The 23,584-nt window shown below is 47.3% G+C and overlaps 1 protein-coding gene across 2 annotated transcripts in view; it reads left to right on the top strand.

Annotated features, from left to right (window-relative positions):
- Window positions 1-13,755, top strand: part of Fbln5 (fibulin 5) — a 73,008-nt gene extending 59,253 nt beyond the window's left edge. For both annotated transcript variants that reach the window (XM_026394230.2, XM_026394229.2), the window contains exons 8-11: window positions 1,518-1,640; window positions 2,690-2,816; window positions 5,724-5,919; window positions 12,766-13,755. In XM_026394230.2, coding sequence (XP_026250015.1) covers window positions 1,518-1,640; window positions 2,690-2,816; window positions 5,724-5,919; window positions 12,766-12,927 — 608 coding nt within the window. In that variant the 3' untranslated portion in view covers window positions 12,928-13,755. The remainder of the gene's footprint in view (window positions 1-1,517; window positions 1,641-2,689; window positions 2,817-5,723; window positions 5,920-12,765) is intronic.
- The last annotated feature ends 9,829 nt before the right edge of the window (window positions 13,756-23,584 follow it).

Genomic DNA, 23,584 nt, shown 5'->3' on the forward strand with positions numbered 1-23,584 from the left:
AAACACAGGCAGTAATAATACCTCCTTTACAAGGTCAAGGTGGGGACTTAAAGGCTTGGGAGATTAAGGACAGTGAATCTCAGGAATTGACAGGGTTCACTACTACAGCTGCTAGAGGTTTGAATGGGACCTTCCAACCTCACAGAAGTGAATTAGGATGCTCTGGGATAATGGGCTGGGAACAGATCTGGGGCTGCCTTCGTAGGGCTCCTGGGGGTGGGGGCTGGTGGAAGCAGATGTTACCAGAGCTTGGAACCCACTTTAAGTTTTCAAGTCAGCATCCCAGAGCTACTGGCTCAATACCCATCACAGACGACCTCTGAGAGAGATGGGAGAGAGCTTTCTTCTCAGATGTGAGAGGCGGTAGGCAGAATTCTCCAATGGTGGAGCAGAGGGGTGGCCTCATTTGTGCCGACACCCCATCTGGGTGATCCAGAGCCACCAGTGATCTGTGAGTTAGAGAGTAATCCGAGGACATGTCACATGGGGAAACGAGTGAAAGCAAGTTTTCGGGAAACAACAAATGCAAGAAAAACATGTTTTCTTTGGCGTGCTTGTTGAATGAGGCGCAAATGGGCGTCCAGCTGCCAAACTCTGTGTGTGATGAAGAGTTGGCTTCTCTGGAGGGCCTGCTTCTGCATGGGCTGTGGGACCAGTGGTGATGTCACATGGGCAGCGTCCCTCCCCAGATCCCTCCTCTGCAGCCCAGGGTAGCCCAGTCCAGGCTGGTCCCAGGCTGGCTGGAGACTGCTGTGTCCCTGTTCCAGGGAGCATCTGAGGCAGACAAACACAGAGTGGTTGCCCACCTTAAGCCCCCCTAGGGTTTTCTCTTTCAAGGACGTTTTTGTCTGTTGTTATTTGTTTTGAGACTGGGTCTTGCTATGCTGCCCAGGATGACCTTGCACTTCTGGGCCTAAGGGCTCCCCAGTACCTGGGACTATAAGTACCCATTCCTGAACCCAGCTTGATACAGTGAGGTTTTAATGTCACTCTCACCCCCTGGTTTTCTAGCCATCTCCCTCTTAATTGTGATTTTAGCAACAATATTGTGCCTCCACTTGGAGGGGAGAGGGGAACTGGCACTGCTAAAATTTCCTCTCTAGTCCCATGAATGTTTTTGAGGTCTTGGGGAAACCCCAGCAGGCAAGCAAATTGTAGCCCCTTGAGCAGGTTAGAAATGAAGGTTCCTATGGATATACCTGCAGGGCAAAAGTGACTCAGAAAATAGTGGATGGTGCAGCTGAGCCAGACCAGAACCTGTTGGAAACTTGAAGGAGATAGATTCCAACTCTGGGTCGAAAGGGATTTCCTAGCAATTGGAGCTGCCCAGTATCAATGGACCTCCTCGGTAGGTAGTGAGCTCCCCAGCACCAGAAGTGTTCAAGAAGTGAACTGACCACTCCATCGCAGTAAAGCCATTGTGTCCACGGGTAGAGTGGGTGAGTTGCAGTAGGTGACCCTAAGCTCCCATCCCTAGTCTGCCATAATAAACAGCAGGTGTAACTTGTCACCCCCAGATATGGACGAGTGCAGCTTTTCTGAGTTCCTCTGCCAGCATGAGTGTGTGAACCAGCCTGGCACATACTTCTGCTCCTGCCCTCCAGGCTACATCCTGCTGGATGACAACCGAAGCTGCCAGGGTAAGACTATCCAGGGGGCCTGGCTGGGGCTGACTCAGGGGGTCATCTGGACACCTTCACCTGGGATTCCTCTGTGGCTTCAGGAAGGTGGCAGGAGTGAGGGTGTGAGTGGGTGTTGGTGGATCCCGGGGTGGGATCCTGGCCTGGTGCCTCCTCCTCTCCCTGCCCTGTGACACATCCTTTGGCTAGGATGCGGGCCCCACTCACGCTTCTGTCATGAATTCTGCAGATCTAGATTGCAACCTCTACGGCCTGGTTTCTGCCTTGCCCTGTAGCTCTCTCTGCAGCCCTTCTAAAGAATGCTCCAGACCCAACCAGGACTTCTGATGACCTGCCCCTGCCCAGGGACCAGGGCTCAGGCTTTCTCATGTGGTCTGGAGGGTGGCTTGCTCAACTTCCTCTACTGACTTCCTAGAGAATGGATCCTCAGATGCCTGATGCCCCTGACTTCTAGGACCCTCGAAGGGTCCAGATCCCAAGCCACTGAAGGGCTGGGTCTTCTCCACATGGGCAGCGTGGCTTATTTCCAGTCCTACACTACCTTTGGGGGAGGTCCATGCAGGAGCAACTGGCCAATTATTAACTTCCTTGAGCCTCCTTTGCCCAGTACTAAGCCAGAACTCCCCATAGAGATGTTGGGAAATAAAAATATCATGTCAGCTACAAAGGTGAGTCAACTGTGAAACTACATTTTCTAGTAGCCACATTAAAGGCATCAGAAGAAACACATAAAATTATTTTATTACTCTATTTTATGCAGTGGATCCAGAACCTTATCATTTTGACATGGATTCAATATGAAAATTACTGATGTTTTGTGTCCTTTCTTATACTCAATCATAGAAATCTGGCGTGTGTATCTTGCAGCACTTGTCAGTTTGGGCTAGCCACACGTCAAGTGCCCAGTGAGTAGCTACATGGGCAAAGGCTGCCATATTGGATAGTGCAACTCCACAGTAAGGCCAGGTGGCCCCACCTCTCCCCTGTGACCTGGGGCCAACATCTAGTAGTGCTGCCCTGCTTTAGCTTCTCGTCTCCCTGCATTCCAGACATCAACGAATGTGAGCACCGAAACCACACGTGCACCCTGCTGCAGACTTGCTACAATTTACAAGGGGGCTTCAAATGCATCGACCCCATCCGCTGTGAGGAAAATTATCTACAGATCAGTGATAAGTAAGTCACAGCATCCCCTGAGGAAGTGGAAAACTGGTCCAGGAGGATCTGGTCCAGGAAGGTCTGGTCCAGGGGGCTGGCACTGTCCTGTGAGGAAGACTACACTGTCCAGGGCATCACAAGACCTGGGCCACTGCCTGCCCTATGCACTTGTGTGTGTGTGTGTCTGCACATATGTGTGCACACACAACACTGTTCTCTACCAGTCCCTGACTCGTGCCAGAGCTATGTGAAGATTCCCTAGAAAGCTAACCAAGCAGACAGGCGCGGTTCATGAATTCCTTTTCCCTTTCATGACTGTTCTGGAAACACAGGACTCTCAGGGCTTCTCACATGTAGCTTGAAGAAGCCTCCCCTGGGGATCTTGTCAGGTGCGGGTTCAGATGCGGTGGGTTTGGGGTGGGGCCCATGATTCTGCCTTTCAGAGAAGTTTCCAGGAAAAACAAAGGCTTCCTGCTCCTGGGACTTGCTCTATGAGTAGTGAGGTGCAGGAAAGTTTTCTAGAGAGTTCTTTGCTTGTCTACTTAAGTTTCTGATGTCATGATGGTCAGCACATTACTAAATCACCAGATGGTAAACATCAGTGTCGAGGAGACATCTAAAGAAAGACAGCTTCAACAAGATGGACACACCCGACCGGGTGTCCCTGCCCGGATATCCTGTGAATTCCATTTCCTTTTCTTTTAGGAGGGATCCTCAGCCTATGCCCCCCGCCACACACACACATGTACTTATACATCTTTTGCTCTTCGCTCTTCCATTCAGCTACAGTTTCTACCCCTGAGCAACTCCAATCCCTTACCCTGGAGATCAAAGGTTGGATTAGTCACACCATCCTACCCTCTGTCTCCAGAAATGTGGCATCTAGGTCAGGAACTCACCGCTTACATGGGCGCTTCCCCTGGAATAAAAAATGGGCAGAGGAGAGGACAAAGCCAGGACAGGCAGGTCCTTCAGAGGTGTCCTTGCCTGTTCCCTAGAGCCCGCTTCTAAGCAACCCTTTAGAACAGAGCTTTCCGACTGCTGGGTCAAGAGCCCTTGGTAGTTGATCAGAGCTTCCGATGGCTCTGGCCCACTTCTTTTCCTGGTTTCGCTGGTTTGACTATGGCCAGGGACAGGTACAGGCAGCACAAGCCGGTGTTGTCCGTGAAGTTTCAGCCACGATGCTGAAAACACTGGGTGACTACCTCCCTCCGCCCAGCCTGCCAGCCGGCCCTGCCAGCTTCTTTCCTGCCCGCTTCTTTCCTGCCCAGGTGTCCTGTGCCAGGTACACTAGGACCTGCGCTCACCGTGTAGCCCACACCCAGCACGTCCAGCCTCGTTGCCTGGGTGCCCACAGGTCCCGCCATGTGGAAGGCATCCCCCCATCTCCGCGTGGCCAGATCCACACCTTCAGATGGCTGCTCAGAGGCCCCTCTCCCAGCTGTTTGTGATCCTCCTCAGCTGGGAGCCATCATTCCCTCCTCCAAATCTCTTGTAGGAAACAATTATTTTCTTCATGACACGGGACATTTTAATGTGGCCCTTTTGGCACCGGGGACATTTTGATTTGGCAATTTTGATGCAGCTTTAAAAAAAATAATACTTTAAAAACTCTTTGTACCTACTTGCTCATTAACCCTTGGTGGGCTCTTGTGGTGTGCTAGGTGCTGTGGGTTTTGGGAGCTTAGAGTCGGAGGAGAGAGATGTTAAATGAATTGTCACATAAGTAGGTTTGGGTGGGTTTTGGCAACAACAACAACAACCAAAAGGAAACTTACAGAAAGAAAGTAGGTTGGATCTGGTCCAGACCTAGGAATCCACAGGCCCTGTGAGGAAATGTCCCCTGAGCTGAGCCGGGAGGGTGAGTCCACATTAGCTAAACAGAGTGGAAGAGCAGAGGGAACAGCATGTGCTAGGGCTGCAGGGCAAGAGCCACCTCTGTGCCTACTGGGATGGGAAAAGTCCAAGTCACTGCAGCCCAGTGAGTCCAGTAGACAGTGGCCCTAGAGGAGATCAGAAAAATGGCAGAAGCTGGACCCTATGGGGTCACAGAGGCTAAATGGGAGTTTAGTGGCAATGGGTGGCCACAGAAAAGCAACATGAGGAAGACCTAATCTGATTTATGATTGACAAAGGCCATCACAGAGGCACAGGTGAGACAGGGAGAGCACTTGCCTAGCACGTGTGAGGCACTGGGTTCATTCCTCAGCACTGCATTAAAAATAAATTAAATAAAGGTATTGTGTCCATCAACAACTAAAAATTTTAAAAAAAGAATGAGGTGAGAGATGGAAGAGGGGAGCTAAGGGATTAATCAAGGGGTGTCTATGTACCTTTGTTAATAAAAGTCACTAATTTTATATTAGGACATATTACTACTAGTGTTTTAAATTAGTCACTTTGTATTAGAGATATTTATGTTTATGATTTGTTTCTTTTATTAGAAGGTAAACTACTTGAAGTCAAAATCTTGTTTATCGTTGGATTTCCAATGTCTAATATCATATATTGAAAATAGTTAAGTTCTGAGGTCTTGTTTATCAAGTGACAAGATCCAATTGTATTCCACATGGACTGGTCCTAGTGCAGTGGAATGCGAAAGGACCCTTGAGACCTGTCAATCCAACATCATCTGCAGCTTTAAAATGTATTAATGAGCATCTCGGCTAGGAGGTAAAGGACTCCGTGACCCTCAGATGGTTCTGAGAACCAGAGAGCTCATTTATATCCCGTAATAGTCAGACTATCCGACGGCCAGAGATGCTATTCTCAAGGAACCAGAGCACAGCTACATGCTGGAGCAGCCTTAGACTAGAGCCAGGGGTAGAGACATTATCCAGTTACGCCATTTTCAGTGTCCTCAGTAGATACAACCAGCACCTGGAAAGGATTCATCCAGTTTTCACACGTTTCTCTTCCCTGCAGCCGCTGTATGTGTCCTGCCGAGAATCCTGGCTGCAGAGACCAGCCCTTTACCATCTTGTTCCGAGACATGGATGTGGTGTCAGGACGCTCCGTTCCTGCTGACATCTTCCAGATGCAAGCAACGACCCGCTACCCTGGGGCCTATTACATTTTCCAGATCAAGTCTGGGAATGAAGGTCGAGAATTCTATATGCGGGTAAGAGGGAGTGGTGAGCGGCAGTCGCCATCTTTAGCAATGGCCTTGTGTTGTCTAGCCTAGCGGTGTATTTCATGGGAACAGGTAAGAGTGCGGCTAGAAGGGACAGTGTGAAGAGGGTAGTGGAACTCAGGAGTGCAAGCTCCTGTTTCTACTACTTTCTACCTGGCCTTGAGAAAGATGAACTCTTCCATGAGCCCTACAGTTCTTGTCCGTGAACCCAGAAGTTGACCAAGATGCAATCTTAGTCTCTTTTCTCCTAAAATTCTGCAAGAGAGACATTCATACCTCCATTTCTCCACCCACCCATTTGACAAATATTTCTTAAGTACCTTCTATGTACTTCTAGAGACTGTGGACTGTGGACTGTAGTCTAAAATACATTTTTTTTATAAATTGTATCTGTGCAACACCATACCATTTATATTGTTGAGCTTTGTCTCCCATAACCCCTGCAATGATTGTGCTTCTTTAGAGACCATTAGTTAAATGTTTGCATTTTTTCGGGGTGAATTGGGGTACTTGTCCAAAATGCAGATTCTAGAGCTTCCCCTCCAGAGGACCTGTTTCAGAAGATAGTAAGAGATACCCCAGGTATTTGTTTCCAGTGGCTACTGTAACAAATCGCCACAACCTGGTGTTTTAAGACCATGGAAATTTATGGTCTCATAGTTTTGGAAGTCTGAAATCCATTTTACTGAGCTGAAATCGAGGAGTTGGCAGGACTGTGCTCCCTCTGGAAGCACCAGAGGAGAACCCATTCCTTCCTCTTCTGCACTTAGCAAATCTTCATCTGCTGCCCTCTTACAGGAACACTTATGATAGGATTTAGGGCCCATCCAGATAATCCAGGATAATCTCCCTGTGTTCTGATCCTTAATAACATCTGCAAAGTCTCTTTTTCCTTATAAGAAAACATTTATCATTTCCAAGAATCAAGACCTGACTATCTGGAGGCCATGATTCAGCCCACCACACCCAGGAGTATTTCCAGCAGATTCTATTGTCCTCCAGGGTCACTGGGGAGAGTTCCACACAGAAGGCCCATGGAAGTTCACCCATTTGCACCAGAGACCAACCCAGGGGCCTATAAAAGAATCACATCTCTGACCTCGAAGCCTCCTATCCCCACCCCTGGCAGTATCTTTCCATCTTTACTTCTGGAAGTTCAGCGGCAGTGGAAAGAACAGGTTAGAAAAGGCCTCAAGGATGGAGGATCCTCACAAACGTACCTTTAGTAAGACCTAGACTGAGCCAGGTCTTGTGTGAGTAGGTGACCCATGGAGCTGGGATAGACCTGGCTCTGTAGACCAAACTAGCAGTCAGGGGCTCTGGAAGAAGTTGGAATGGGTGAGGGTAAAGGGGCTTCCAGAAGATGAAGAAGGTGGCCCTGAGTAAGCCCATAAGCACTTGTGGAAACACCGTGGAGCCTCTGGACTGGCCGCTGTCTTGGGGTGAGCCCAGCCTTTCCCCATCAGCCTCTTTCCCCATCAGCCTTTCATCTGGACAGACACAGCAGGTCCCAATCATAGGATGAAAAGATGCCCCCATTAGAGATTTAAAATACCCTCCCTGGTACCTCCTGCGTAAGGTTGCCCCAACCCTGAGCAGGGCAGGAGATGTGCAGAGGAGGCCTTGTCTAGACAAGATGGCACTCACCCAGACGCCATCCACTAGAATCCCCCTGGACCCAAACAGTCCCTGCGGTGACTGACTTGAGATGGGTGCCAGTGATGGGGGAAAGAGACTGTCCTATAGCTGAGGTGGACAGAGGGAAGTCCCCTTCCTGGAAACTTCCTCCAGTGCCCAGAGTGTCACAGCAGTGGGGGGACCCTGGAAGCTCAGAGCTTGGATCTGGGCATGGCTTGTGTGCTCTGTGAGAGTGCTGAGAAGGGCCCTATCGCTTTAGTATTTTTTTATTCAGGAGTCATGTGAGGATGGGCTGGTGATATAGCTCAGTTGGTAGAGTGCTTGCCTTGCATGCGCAAAGCCCTGGGTTCAATCCCCAGGACCACAAAAAAAAAAAAAAAAAAAAAAAAGACATGTGAGGAGACAAGGAGGGGACAAAGGGACATGGGCCTGTCACATCCTATGGATGGGAGAGGTGGCTCCTGGCCTGAAAGTTCCCAAGAAGAGAAAAGAGGCATAGGGTGGGGCCCTGGGAAGTCATGGGGCATGGGAGCAGGAAGAGAGAAGTTGGCCAGGTAAGGCTGGCCTTCCAAGGGTCCAGGCTGTCCCGAGCTGCAGGACCCTCCCAGGAGGCCACTCATGCATTTACTGTGGACTCCGAGGCCAGGCTGACCCACTGTGCTCTGTGTTCTCCCATTTATCCCAACCATGGTTACCTAACCTGTCTGGGTCTCCATTTCCTCATCTGGAGAGAGGAGATCATAACGATATTTACCTTAGGATTAGATGAGGTCACCCACTTTGCGCAGTGCCTGGAACGCAGGATGACTTTCGTCAAATAAGTGGCAGGGGTAAAAAGGCCAGAACTTCCTCCTCCTCCTCCCCGCTGCCTCAAGACTGAGCACGCCTGGGTGAGTCCCAGCTCACTCCTCCAGGATTCACAGACACAGTCACCGCAGGATTGTCCCTTCTCTCTTGTCAAAGGTCACGTTTAGGTGGAAATTCTGGCCTCCCACCTCCTGTCTGGTGTACAGTTTCTCCCTGCCACTGGCTCAGAGCAGGGGCAAGTGTGGTTGGTCTCTGTACAGCCTTCCTCTTTTCCTCCCAGCAAGGACAGCGTGGATTCTGGTTCCTCCAGGGTTAGGGGGCGGGCTGCTGGGAGAAGAGGCAAGGTCAGGAGGGTCAGGGTCTTCTTGATTATTGTTATAGCACACAAATGCTCCTGCTTTCACAGGATGGATGGCCTTGTGAGTTTTTTGGAGGTTTGCCTAAGGATGTCACAGTGACCAGTTCATGAAGTGGGCACCAGGGCCTCTGGTTGACCACTTGCCACCCCAAGCCTCTCAGCTCCCCTCTCTGGCACTGTGTCCCACACAGATTTTCCTTGGTAGAGGTGATGGAGTGTCAGTGTACCCTGGTGTTTTGCAACATTTATACATGGCCTTTATGTTTCTCTCTAGAATGTGGTATATTTTAATCTGCTCTTCTAGCTTTGAGCTCTCAGCAGATTGAGATAACAAGAAAAAGTCTATAGCAACAATAGAAAACAACCAACAAATATTAGATACTATTGTGTAGATGCTGTGGTTACCAGCACTACTACTGTTGTGTCTGTCGTTAGGAGGTTGGGAGCTCCTGGGCTCTGGACAGATTGGGCATGCTACCCAGGGTATGGGGGGCATCACGTGGCAGGTTGGGCTGGTTGGCCATTCAGGCCCTGTCACCCTGAGATTCATTCTAAGTTCTGGAGAGGAACATCATGTCACCCAGCAGGCAAACCACAAAGCCCCCCACCTGCTTGCACGCACACATCCACTTGCACACACGTGTGCACACAAGTATACACATGCACATGCATATCCCACACACCCTTTTCAGAAGCCCTGTTGGCACTCTGTCTCACACTGAGCTCTGGGCAGAGGATTGATAATTGGCTTTCACCATGTGACTTGGGGACATGATTAGGGCCAGGAGAAGGAGCATAATCATGGGATTCAGACTGCGCCAAGAGTGTTTACATCATGACACACCTGGATCAGGTGGCAGGGCCAAAGGAAGCTGACTTGCTGCCCAACTGCCTGCCACGTGTTGGACAATGCCATCCTGCAAGTTGATTCTGAGCACACCTGACTGTGTGCAGGGCAGCCAGGAAGACAGGTGTCAGGTGGGCTGTCCGCAGCTTACCCCCATCCCAGACACCTCCACCAGCATCCGCTTGTTCACATGCATATGTCTATCACTGTCATTTATTTGGCACCACTATGCAGAGTTTAATTAGAAACAAACAGACTGTGGAGCACACACAATGCAAAGGGGTGATTTGCAAATCAAGTAAGTGCCATGGGCTGCTCAGGAAGAGCAGGGGCACTGAGACCTTATCGTAGAGCTTAGCCATCAGGAGCCTGGCTTTGGAATCAAGATACTCTAGTACCATGCACTATTTTTGTGACCTTATGCAGTGTCCTTAACTTAATTACTTATTACATACTCACAGGGAATAAGTAAGAAATGTGCCAAAGCTTGTACCAAATGCCTGGCATCATGTCAGCATCATTTTGAACCATTGACCTCCAAGGCCACCAATGATCTGGGAGGGTCTTGAGGAAGTCCTGTTTCATTAATGGCCACACTCTGCCCTAAGGTGACCATCCTCAGCTCTCTGGCAGGTGCTTGCTTATGGGCAGGCCTTTCCCAGGGTGCTATAGCTGTGACCCAGGCAGAGATTGGGCTCACTGACCTGCCTCTAAGGTTCCTTCCAAGTGGGAGAGTCTAGGATTCTTTCCCTCTCTGGAGACATTTTTACCCGGAAAGCCCAAAGGAACAGCTTGCAAGTTTCCATGTCCTCTATCTGCCTTTCCGGACCTTTGTCTCTGCCAATCACCCTCCAGAGGGCTGCCCAGGGTCCTCAGCCCTTGGCCTTTGTTCATGCAAACAGTGAAAGCTGGCGAGATGTTTGTGTATATAAATGCCTTGGGCATTTCCCTGTGTGGCTGTACCCCCTAGTCCTAACCAGCCCAGGGCGCAGAGGTGTTGCAAGGACGGACAAGGAAGTCCAAGGGATCTTCTTCTCAAGAGGCTGCTAATTACGTGAACACTGACGGGAACACAGAACGTCAATGCCAAGAGGAAATTGCATGGTCGCACAGCTGCTGTCTCCCAGCGGACAGGGAGGTCCCAGGACCTGGCCTGCACCTGTCAGCCAGCCCTGCCCTTGTTATTACCTGCGGCAGCCCTTGAGGGATGTTCAGAACTTTATGGGGAGCCCTCCCTTTACAGAGACAGAAAAAAAATGCCTGGTGTGGCTTTACACAAGCCAAGTTGATTGATTTACAGATCCTGCTGCTTTCGTTTTCTGGGCTCAGGACTGGATTCTGCAGCTCCTGGGAAGTGACTGTCCAGTCTGTCCCTGTTCTCTCTCACGCTATTTCCTCTACAGATGCCCTACATCTGTTCAGTACACTGACCTGAGCATCTCTCATTTAGGGCAGTGCTGGGGGGAAGAAGTAAAATGCACAGTCTCTTCTGATAAGGGGGAAATGGCTGAGGTTTAGGTCAACAGCAAAACCTCAGCTCTGCTCCCGACTAGCTGGATGACCCTAGGCAATTACTGAAACTCACTGGACCCCAGTTTGCTTGTTTTCAAATTAGGGAAGTAATGAGATACACCTTTAGAACAGACCCTAGACAAGGGCAGCCAACATCCCAGCTAGATCCCATGCTTTAGGTCAGCACTTTAAAAATTGTTAATGTCTACACAAATCAGTTGGGGATTATGTTAAGCTACTGATTCTGGCTCAGTAAATCTTAGGTGGAACCTGAGATTCTGCGTTTCTAACACCCCTACCACCACCACCACCACAACAACACCAGTGACACCAGTATAGCTGGTGCAGGGGCACACTTGGAATAGCAAGGCCTTTTAGGGATTTGATGAGGATAAAATAAACCCATGTATATAAAAGCAACTGGAAGAGTGCCTCAGACATGGTAGGCACTCAACTGACTTCAGTCCTCTCACCCTCCTTCCTTGAAAGTTCTAGAAAAAAAAATTCCATGGAGGAGAAAAATTCACATGAAATTATTAGAATCTCAGTAATAGGCTCATGAAACTTCATGGTATCTAGATGTGAGCTCTTCACAAATTTCACTTTTCCCGTGCATTACCTAAAAGTATGCTGAGCTAGAAAGTCTTAGACCGGGCCCCTGGAACAGGTGTTAGTTTTGAAAAAGTATCTTAGGTGCTTTTGCAAATGGGAATTTGTTTGGAAATTATTGACCTGGTCTGTGCCCTCATTTTAGAAATGAGTCCCAGAGAGATGAAGCGACGTCCCTAAGTCTTGCAGGAAGTTCAATCAATGATTTGTTCATTCACTCAAGTAATAGCTCATGCCTTGGTATCTGCAAGGAGCTGGTTCCAGGACCCCCAGGACACCAAAATCCACTGATGTTCATCCTCCCGTATACTGTATTTTTAAAAAGATATTTATCTTTTAGTTGTAGTTGGACACAATACCTTTATTGTATTTATTTATTGTTATGTGGTGCTGAGGATCGAACCCAGGGCCTCACATGTACTAGGCGAGTGCTCTATCGCTGAGCCTCAGCCCCAGCCCCATCCTCCCATATACTTTAATTCACACGTGGATGACTTATAATGTAGGACAGAATGCAAATGCTATGTAAGTAATCTCTATACTGTATTGTTTAGGGGAAAATGAGAAGGAAAAATATCTATACATGTTCAATACAGATGCAGAGAATTTTTTCTGAATACTCTTGGTCCGTGGTTGGTTGAATCCAAGGATGCAAACCCACAGATACAGAAGACTAACTGTGTTTTCTGAACACCTGCTGTGTTCAAGGCACATGTTGAGCTCTGAGGGGGTTCTCAGTGTCTAGCGGGGTTTAGACATCAGACATGGACCAAGGAGCTAGCGTGCACAAATACACTCAGTAACAAATTTCTCCATCCTATGCAGCTGGGGGACCTGACTTAGACTGGGGAATCAGGAAAACTCCTTTTAGGAAGTGACCTTTAGATGAGATCTGAAGAGCCAGGTGGAGAATGGGCAAAGCTGGGGATAGGCATGGCACTGAGGTCATCAGGTTGTTGACGTGGGCAAGGGGGAAGCACCCTGCTTCAGGCTGCAGAGCCACTAGCTGGCCTTCTGCTTATATCATACCTTCTCTAACTAGTGTCCCCTGGTCTGTCTACAGCAAACGGGCCCCATCAGTGCCACCCTGGTGATGACACGCCCCATCAAAGGGCCCCGAGACATCCAGCTGGACTTGGAGATGATCACTGTCAACACCGTCATCAACTTCAGAGGCAGCTCTGTGATCCGACTGCGGATTTATGTGTCACAGTACCCCTTCTGAGCCCAGGGCTGCAGCCTCTGACACTGCCTCTCACCAGCACCAAGGGACAGGGGAAGAGAGGAAACAGGAGAAAGAACGAGAGCGAGCAAACGTTGCACCTTTCCTGCTGAACGTTTCCCAGAGGAGTTGGCTCCCCGAGTCCTATTGCAGACCTGTCACTCAGAAGGACATCCCACCCCTCTTCCTATGATGCAGTTATTGAAACGCATTCTCATTGGCCCCCTGATGTGAGGTCATTGGTGATTCTTCAAGGCCTTCCGTTGATTTCCATCTTTTTCAAAGAAACTAGATTAGGTTGGGGTCTGAGTCTATGTTCGAAGACTGTGAACAGCTTCTCTTCCCTCTTCCGTTCCTTCCTTCTTTCTCTTGCTGCATTGCTGCTTTGCCAAGGCCCTGAGAGAGCTTGTGGGGATGCTGGGTATAGCTAGTTTGCTTTTTGCATGTCCTAAGAAGGCTATGGAAACAAACCACAGCAGGATCTAAGGGCTTTTAAAGAGTCTATTTCAAAACCACGTCTGGTATTTTCAGCCATAAAAGAAGTTTTAGTTGTTCTTAAATTTGTATAACTGTTTAATTCTTTCTTGTTCATTTTGAGTATTTTTTTTTTTTTAATAAGAGGTAGAATTCCTACAAAAGACCTCAGATACATACTATGTTCTGTCTTCCAAATCCCGGCCTCCTGTCCACATCAGCCAATGTTGTTTTTATTTTTCTGTTTTGTTTGTTTTGTTTTGTTTTTAAGGACCCCTTAATCATGCTTTCTTTAGAATTTTGACCTAACTGGGTTAGAAGACAGAAGTCTCCAAAATGATTAAATATTTGAAGAGATCTGGTGTTTGGCTCATTTGATACTAAGGACTTGGGGTGGGTTCTAGTTCTGTTTGCACCTATTTATTGTGTGCTGGGAGAGGGCTGGACCATCATCCATGACTGGGGCAAGTCGACAGAAGGAGCCAGTGAAATTTGGGTTGTAGAGAAACTAGGAGCAAGCATCAACCCGAGTCCTGTTTGATGCAATTGAAAAACCACTGACGGTTGCTGTTTTGTGGACTATTTGGGGTACCCTCCCAAGACAGTAATGTACTCAAGTCACTTTAAACTAGTGGCCCTCAACCATGCTATAAAGAAGGATAATGGTGGAACTTTGAAGAAAAACCCAATTCCCTGTGACTCACCCCAGAGAATTTGATGTTGCTGGTCTTAGGTAAGGCACAGGCATCTGAAGTTTTTTAAACTCTAATGAATAGCCAGAGTTGAGAATGGATTGTTAGAACCCCTATAAAGTGAAGTGGACAAATGTGGCCCATGTCCCAGCCACCATCTCTCAGCATCTTTGCAGTTCCTGTAGGATTCATCACGCTTCCTGCGACCAGGGACTCTGGATCTCCCTCAAGCCTTGGAACCCCAGGGCCAGGGCAAAGAGCATCAACAGCAGCAGGCTCAGGTTGGATAACAGGTTGGGGCAACTGCCTTCATGGCCCATCCCAGGAATGGACTGGAGGCTCCTTGGTAGCCAAGGCTGAGTCTGGATGCTGCCATCCTCTGGGCTGGCAGTGTATTCATTACAGGCCTCCGCAGTACCAGAAGCTGAGCTCCAGACCCAGGGCTAGTAGGCAATTCAGGAGTCATCCCTTAGTCATCAAGTGCTCCAGTGAAGGGAGATAGCAGGTTCAGCTCCTCATAGCAGCTCAGCAGCTGCAGGCCTGCCTTCCTCACCCAGAGCGTGTCCCCACCCCCGCCACACACCTAACCTCACTTATGGCTCTGGTTGGTTTTTTTTTTTTTTTTTTTTTTTTTTACGCACATCTAAACCTGCCTGTGGTGCTGCTCCAATCAGGCTCAGGCTAAGGCGATGCTAACAGTAATAGTCACACAGATGGTGCACAAGTTTAGAAGCTTGGAGAAAAGGGACAAATTTCTTTAGACTTTCCAGCCCATGGCCTCAGTTGGGCTCTCTGCAGGGCAAAGGCCAGACGGCACTACTAGCTGCCTGGGGGCACCCCTGTGTGGGGAGACTGAGGTGTTAGCTGGGGTGGAGATGCAGAGGCTTCTGGGAGCTCTGCAGCCAGAGAACATCTCCACATGGCCCACGGGTTGGTTCCTGTCCCTTCTGACAGAGAAGGCCAGAAAGATTTGTCTTGGTGGTTTGAGGAACCCATTGGTTTCTGAGGTGCCACATTTGGAACCAGACCCATGTCCCTAGGGCTTGCATTTTTAATTGTTAACGTTCAAATGTGGCTTCTTACTTCTAAGAAAAAGGACACAGAGAGCCTTCCTGGAGCAGGCTCGGAAGGCTTCTTGGACCTCAGATTGCTCTTTCAAAACACCAGCGGATGAGTTCAGGGTAAGTGAATCAGAAGCATGTGGGATCAATTTACCTTAAAATACACTTGGGCCTAAAAATTAAGGAAGAACAGCCTGGGGCAAAGTGTGTACTGTGAGCCCAAACCCCAAACATTCAGGAAACAGTTCCAGAGGCTCACAGAACCCAAAATGCTATTCTCTTTCACCCACCCCTTGAGGTGGGTCAGATGTGATTTATTTTTTTATTTTTGCAAGATTGTAGATTGCTGCTCTGACTCCTACACTTTAAACTAGTGGGCTGGCTATTTCCAGGACCTGTAGATATCTGGACTCCCCGTGCCTGTCGCTTGTCAGTGTTGCCCTACCCAGCAGCTGAGCCAGACCTTGTCAAGTGAAACCTGGTCTGTTATGTTCCATCAGGGCCTGAAGGATGTTGGGGCTTGTTGCGGAAGGGGCTCTGGATTAAAAACTGGGACACCTGCAAAAGTCCTTGTGTTACCACCTAATCTTCTGAGTTCCACATGGATGAGAACTTCCATTCACTCGCTTCTGATTCTAAAGTTTTGTGATTCCTTGAAATGTACTTGAGGGATAACAGCCAGCATTTCCATTAAACCACAATTTTGGAGTTTCAGAGCCATGTGCCAATCATAACACTTTCTAATTGGCGCAAAATCCACCTACCTGTTGCCTCTCAGACTTGGGTAATGCACTTAGAAATTTTCTTAGGTAACAGTCTTGGCCCTTGGGTGTTGTTTGTCCAGATGGTGAAAAATTTAAATAGGTCCAATTACTTCATTTTCAGTGGTTTGAATATACTTTGTGGCCTGAGTGTTAACTGTAATGTGCACAAATTGTTCATCCTGAGCCAAGAAGTTCACCCAGAGAGAGATGGCATGACAAAGGAGTGACTATTCTCTACTCCTCTCTTGCCAGATAAAATCCTGTTTGCAAAAAAAAAAGTCTTTGTCTTAAGGGGCTAAGAGCTTTGGTTGAGAATCTTCAGTTGAGACATTGCTAGATTCAGAGAGGTGAACAAAGTCCACCAATAGTAGCACATTTATCCAAAGGTTCATGCAGCATCCCAGAAAAACTGGAATACAACATAGTCATTTAGTTAATAGTGATCAAGACATAACCATGTTATACAACCAAAATTTTCATGAATATTCATAGACATATGTTGACATTTAGAGTAAGATACCTCCACTTAGAACTAGTAAATAAATTTAAAGGAAACACAAAACAAATTTCAGGTTAAAATTTTCTTTATTTTTGGATATGGTTTGTACATAAGTCATTTTTTTAGGGGCAAAAAATTTAGTGTAGTTCTTCATTATTTTGCAGTTGGCTGGTGCTCATCAACCACAAACAAATATACAGATTGTTCCTGGTGTTGATATTTTTGTGCTCCAATTCCTTAGTCCCTTTACTTAACAGATGGCTGATATCTTCATTAGAATCCCTGAGGGGAACTAAAAGATGAGGTTTTAAAAAAATAACCAAGAGGCTCCAGAGCAAAGGAATGTGTAGAGGCAAGATTTGTTACTTTCTTGAGACCACAGCCTCCAGTGAGACTCTCCAACTTGCTAATTGTTCCGAATAATGAATCTTAGCCAGTAGCCATCAGGAAAATGAACTATAAAAGTGAGATGATAAGTGTCAGAAGAAGAATTAAGATCTGTTGATGATCTGTTAAGTTGCCACATTGGTATCTTTTCATAGAAGGGAATTACGTGTTAAAGGGCAGTGGTCAGCAGCACTATTTTAAGAAATTTGGAATATTATTGACCAATATCGTAAAAATGAAGGCGGGCTAGATTGTACTCAGATGTGGCCATCAAGATCACTATGATACCAATTTATTAAGATCAGATGAATTATCAATATTGGTTTAGAGCCAGAGAGCCACTGGATAGCTTGGTTCCACTTTTATTTGGGGAGAATTGCATTGGCTTCAACACAACTGCGGCGACATGCGACTAAATCATTCAGGGTCACTCCAGGTGCATTTGGGTTGGAACGAAATAATCACACACAGACAGAAAGTACCTTTTTCTTAGGGTCCAGTGATGGCTCCTCAGCCCCAGTTCCCACAAGGAAAGAAAGAGAGACAGACGAGAGAGAGGACACACGCCGGAAACCATCCTATTCACCGAGGGGAAGTCACTGGAGAAAGTTCCACCCAAATGAGGCAAGGGGTCCGGTTTCAGGGGGTTGAGTCTAGGTTCGTGATCTCTTGTGGTCAGTAGATTGACTGACATCTTGGCAAGTCACACCCATCTCAGGTGCTGTGGGATCAAAGGAGTGAAAAGGACACGGATGTGCTCAGCCCAGACAGAGCAGCAACAGTCCAGTCTGCACATGCGCTCAGAATGCGCACAGCTCTCACACAGCCCATGGGGGGCCCACCACACAGAACCCTTTTCCTAATTCTTACTTTCCATGAATTTAATGTTGCAAAACTGGCTTATATCACACATAGCTACTGTGCTTCAAAATAGATGCCTTGGGGCCTCCGAGTTTTAATGTACAAACCGTTAATAATTAAAAGGGAAGCATGGGTTGTTATTATCCTATTTGTGAATGTTTTCCATTCTCTGCTCTTACAATTTTTACCAAAAAAAAAAAAAAAAATGGTGGTGGGGGCAAGCACCAAGCCAAGCTACAGTATTTGCAAATATCTTAGCTCTTTACAATGATGCTAATGTCATGCTTTTGTTTTGTCCTGTCTAGTTTTGTTCTAGTTCCCCCTTTAAAAAGTCCTCATGGAGATTTCTGTCCCAAGGCTGGCGTTTCCACTTAGCATTTTCCCAGTCTTTCAAAGAAGTAATCCGATAGGCGGATAGCATGGCTTCAAGAGCAAAGGCATTAGCAAATCATAAGCTAATTCTTTCAGTAAAACCATTACCAAACAATCTGGGGATGTGGCTCAAGTGGTAGCGCCCTCATCTGGCATGTGTGCGGGCCCGGGTTGGATCCTCAGCAGCACATACAAAGACAAAGATGTTGTGTCCGCCGAAAACTTTAAAAAAATAAATATTAAAATTCTCTCTCTCTCTTAAAAGAAAAAAATTGCCAATCAAGGGGAACCTTCCAGCTCAGAATTCATGCATACTTGGGGAGAGCTAGACTCCCCACCTCGTTTCCTGCTTTTTCTTCCTGTTGGAACTTCAGAATGTATTCTCTTTTAGGGCCTTCAGTACTATTTTCAAAAATTCACTGACATCATTGTTAGAGGAGCAAAGTGCTCACAGGTGTAGGTACTTCAAGAATTTGGGGCCAGTAAAGTCACCAAAAAGGAGCCAGTCACCTCTCTAGGAGCAACTGCAAGAACAGGGCAGTTCTCAGAGAGGACAGGAAGTTACTCTTTCCAGCAAATTCTGAGCCTGTTCTTTACACTTACTCCCTTCAGAGCTCTGCTTCTCTCTAGGGAAATGACCTCAGAGTGTTCTAATTTTTTTTTTTTTTAACCAGATTTCCCTCAGCCCCATGCTCCTGCTTTTTTGGTCCTTCAACAAGCTGAGGGAGGCTGAGGCAAGAGAGAAGAGGATGGAGCAGGGGCTGGTTCCCTTCCCCATGAGATTACGCAGGAAATCCAGCTTTACTTCTGAGTTAGGGCACAAAGGGGAGTCCTTCGCCCCCCTCCTTCCCTCCTCACAAGTCTTCTTTCCTTTGGGCACCAACCCACCTCCCCAGATCCCACCTGATCTCCCTCCTGACGGTGGACAGAGGTAGTCAAGGGCAGGTCCTGCTTATCCAGAGCAAAGCTGGGTACAAGGGACAAAGTGCACAGCCTTTTCTCTTCTTCTCCCTCCAGCTCCTCCTTTCTTTTTCAAGCACATAGAACTAGTCCCCAGAACACCCCCCTCCAGAGCAAGACTGTGGCTTCTTTTCTCTTCTTCTCCTCCTGTTACCCCTGCTCAAAAGGGGAGACTCCTTATCCAACTGTGTGAATGTGGGTCTTCATGAGCAGGTGGCCATTCCTCACCAGGGAGTGTTCCGTCTCTGCATCCCAGGGAGACCACCTTCATCCCAACACCCCTGTCCAAGAGCCAAGGACTCTTTCCAGAAACGCATTCCTTTATCTTAGCAGCTTTGTCCCCAGTGCATGGTGCTGCCTGGTGGCTTGATGTGCTGCCTGGTGGCTTGATGTGGTCCCTGTATCTTCATGTAGAAGCTGCGAAAAACTGGAGTCTGTTAAATATAGACAGTGCACAGTTTCCAAAGGTCAGGTCTCTTTGCCAATAGCAAATAAGCTTTAACTTTCTTTGTGAAACATAGTCTGGCACTCTCCACAGATTACAGAATTATTCATCTAAACGATTTCCAAATACTAGCACATTCCAAAAGCTAGTGATTTCATGGGCAGCAGATCAACCTGCGTCTCTGCAACCCTCTGAGTCCATTTTCTGCTGCTATCACAAAATGCCTAAGACTAATAGTTTATATGGAAGGAAGTTGATTTTGCCTTTTGGTTCTGGAGGTGGGGAAGCCCACGGGCCAGGCCCAGCATCAGGGTAGGGGCCTCATGCTATGTTATAACGTGGCAGAAAATCTGAAGGACAAGAAGGTGTTTTCAAAAAAGATAAACACCAGGGCAGTCTTGCTTTATAACAACTCACTCTTGCAATAGCTAACCCACTCCTGTGGGAATCCATACCCTGAGAACCATGTTCATCTCTTTATGAAGGCAAAGTCTCCATTAACAGAACATCTCAGATAGCTCATGGCCTCTTGACACTGTTACTCTTGGGACCAATTTCCATGAGTTTAGGAGCAAACTATATCCAAACCACATACCAGCCATCTCCACCCATACACCATTCTTTCACAGTGGGGTTGACATTTGGCTGTGACTTAAAGCATGACTTCCTCAAACATAGGATAAGGAAGGACACTTGGGAGACCAACATGGTTGGGAACCAAGGTTACAGAGGTGCGTATGTGGCAGGGAGTGATGTTAGCGGAGGCCATATTATTTATGGCCCTATTCACCTAACCAAGTTTGAACTTTATCATGGAGGCCAGAATTTCACCAAAGACTAGCGAGGAGTGAAGGATTCAGGAGCTCAGGGACACACAGAGGAGAGCCGAAGACCTCAGGGAGGAGTTTTGCTAGTGAGGGAAGAAGAATTTTTTTCTTCAAACTTTTTTCTTTCTTAATTTTCTTTTTTCTTTTTTTCTTTTTCTTTTTTTGTTGAGGTAACACTTAACATCTAAGTGTTACCTCAATTACACAGTTTGGACAAAGAAAAATAAAACTATGATAAGTCAAGATAACTGTAAGACCCCCCTCAGGCCAGGGCATTCTGCAGATGGTCAGCAGCATGTACTGAAAGAGTTACATAGGAGTGGGCAAATGTGGAAGCCCTGGGCCTCAGGAGATGGCTGAGGGCAGAGGTCCAGGCTGCCCACCTCTGCATGCTTGGACATCTGGAGCCCTCTCACTGATCACCTGAGTGTTTTCTTCTACCTTTGGCTGTTTTCTGTGTGTGTGTGTGTGTGTGTGTATGTGTGTGTGTGTGTGTGTGCGTGTGTCTGGGCTATCTTACTTTTTGTTGTCTGTTTATTATGTGGGCCTGTTCAAGAGTGCGCAGGCCGTGGGAGGGACACAGAATGAGGCCGTTGATCAGTAGGACCCCTTCTTTGATCTACTTGACTGAACACACTCACAAAAGCAGAGTTCCTTCCTCCCCTAGCAGCCAGTCTGTCCATCACTTCCTGAGTGACGTGTCTCCTGTCCCCAGTGATTGTGGTCACCACGCACCACATATGAGGAAAGAATCCTGAGATAAACAAAAATGACTCATAGCCTCATATGAAAACTGAAAATTGCAGTAACCAGGCTGTGACTTCACTCCTTGAAGCAGCAGTCATTTGCTAATTAACCCATTAGGCAAATAAATGCTCTCCACTAGAGCTTAGCATTCATTTCTCCCCAAAGTATACTGTATTTGATTAAATACATGAGAAAAACTCTCTTGGCCAGAGGAATTGTGGTGATGTGATGGAAAGGAAGAACTTCATCTGAAAGTTTAGAAATCCATGGCTCTGTTTCTAGTTCTCTCTGCTCTGTGACCCAGGACAAGTCACTTGGTCTCTCTGAGCCTCAGACCTTTCCTTTGCAACCTGCAGAAAGTGTTAACTCTGAACCCTGTATTCATTCATTCATTTGACTCCTCAGCAAATATTGTTCAAAATTCTACTCTGTCCCAGACACTGACCTGATTAAAAATCACAGCTCTAACAATTCTTTCCTTGGGTCCCAGATCAGAGAGCCATCACTCAATCCAAAAAAATATGCCTGCGTTGTTTATGCCACAGGATGGGGCAGGGCTGAGCACCACTCAGGGTGTCATGGGAGCTGTGTTCTGGTTCAGTTGACTGGCATAATGTACCAAACCGGTGAGGTGGAAAGGACGCCAGGATTAGAGTCAGACAGTCCTGGATTTGGGTCCCGACTTTGTCAATTACTAGCTTGTGGCCTGGAGTGGTTCCTTGGGTTTTCTGAGTGTCGCTTTTCTTCTCTGTTGGTGGGGATGACAGTACTCACCTCCTCCAGCTGTTTTGAGAAGTGAGTGGAAGTCTGTGGTGCTTTCCTTCCCCACCTCCTAGAAAGCTGCAGTGGCCCCAGGCCTTCCTTCACCTGGAAACTTCCATGCACCCAAGTTCCCCAGCCTCCACCCAGTCACTCAGCAGTTCCTGGAACGTGGAGGACCCCCGTGGCCCACCTCCTCTGGTAGACTCTCTGCACTTCCCTTATTGCATTTTTATTCCATTTCAAGTTGACGTCAGCTCCTTATTATCTCTTCTCCTTTTTTTTTTTCTGGTACTAAGGATTGAATCTAGGGGTACTCTTCCACTGACCTGCATCCTCAGCCCTTTTTGTTTTTAGAGACAGGGTCTTGTTGAGGTTCCCAGGCTGGCCTTGAACTTGTGATCCTCTTGCCTCAGCCTCCCAAGTTGCTGGGATCACTGGCATGTGCTCCAGGCCTGGCTTTACCTCTACTTTCTACACACTGGGGTGTGGTTTCTCACAACATCTGCATTCTTGCAATACACAATGAGTAACCAGGGAGGTAGTTTTGTCAAATCTTATCGATAATTCCTAAGAGTGTAAAATTATAGAACATAACAGCTGAAAGGATCTAGACTGTGTGTCGCAAGGTCCAGGTGCCATGTGTACAATGAGGACTCTCAGGTTGGGTGGCGATGGACCCTCTCCAGGTGACATGTTAGTTACTGGTAGATTGACAGGTAGGTCTCTGGATCTTGCTCTTACTAGCTCTTTTCCCTTGAACTTCAGAATCTTTCCAGTCTAAAGCCATCTTAGCTGCTTGTATGTCAAGGGACCTGAAAACCATTTGCTTAAGCCATAAAGGTTTTCTTGCTCCTTGATGTTGAAGGACATTCACAAATTTAGACCACTTTTGTGGCCTTTTACAAGAATTCAGTGAGATAAACTGTGGTGCCCTGAGGGAGAGTAGAAACCACAAAAAAAGCCAGAAGTAAGTGCAACTCAAATTAGAGTCTAGACAGAGTGTAAATCATTGGCAAAGGATGGAAAGACCTCAGAAGCTTGGTGCAAGTATAAGGAACTGTGAGGCAGAGAGGGTCCCCTGTGCCACTCTGGGCTTTGAAATTAATTAGATCATAAGAAGCAGAACATGGGCAGCTCTGGTGGGCAGTGGAGGCCATTATTGGAGAGAGCACATGCACATCTCTTTCTCTGCCATTTCTTTTCTTGCTTTCCCAAACTCATCTTGGGCACTTTTCTTTCTCTTAAAATTTTTTTAGTTGAAATGGACACAATACCTTTATTTTATTTGTTTATTCATGTGGCGCTGAGGATGGAACCTAGTGACTCACACGTGGTGGCAAGTGCTTTACCACTGAGCTACAGTCCCAGCCCCTCATCTTGAGCACTTTTCATACCAGGTTTGTGCTGGATCTTTCGCCTTGACCCTTAAAAAGCTGGTGCTTTTTTCTCCTTAGTCCCCTTTCAAAAACTCACCTGTCCTTCTTAGTCATCTCCTCACCTTTTGTCCTTTCCTCTCCTTCACCCTCTGTCTCCCCCTCTCTCCTGCCTTTTGCTCATAGCCCAGAAGTCAGCTGGGGTTCCCAGGCCTTGAGATTTAGATAATGTTGCCTTGAACTCCCCCTCTCATGCCCTGTGGAATTCCTAAGATCTTCCACATTTCCAAAAATCTCTCTTTGGAAGTGAAGGGGACTTTTATCTCCATGGTCACCTCTGATGCTCAATTCTGAGCTGCTCTGGAATTCTTTTGGGTCATAGGTACTTTCACTCCCATTCCCAAGAGTCCCTTGACAGAGGAACCTGACGTGAAAC

This window comes from Urocitellus parryii, chromosome 6 (assembly GCF_045843805.1).
Source record: "Urocitellus parryii isolate mUroPar1 chromosome 6, mUroPar1.hap1, whole genome shotgun sequence".
Classification (NCBI taxonomy): Eukaryota; Metazoa; Chordata; class Mammalia; order Rodentia; family Sciuridae; genus Urocitellus; species Urocitellus parryii.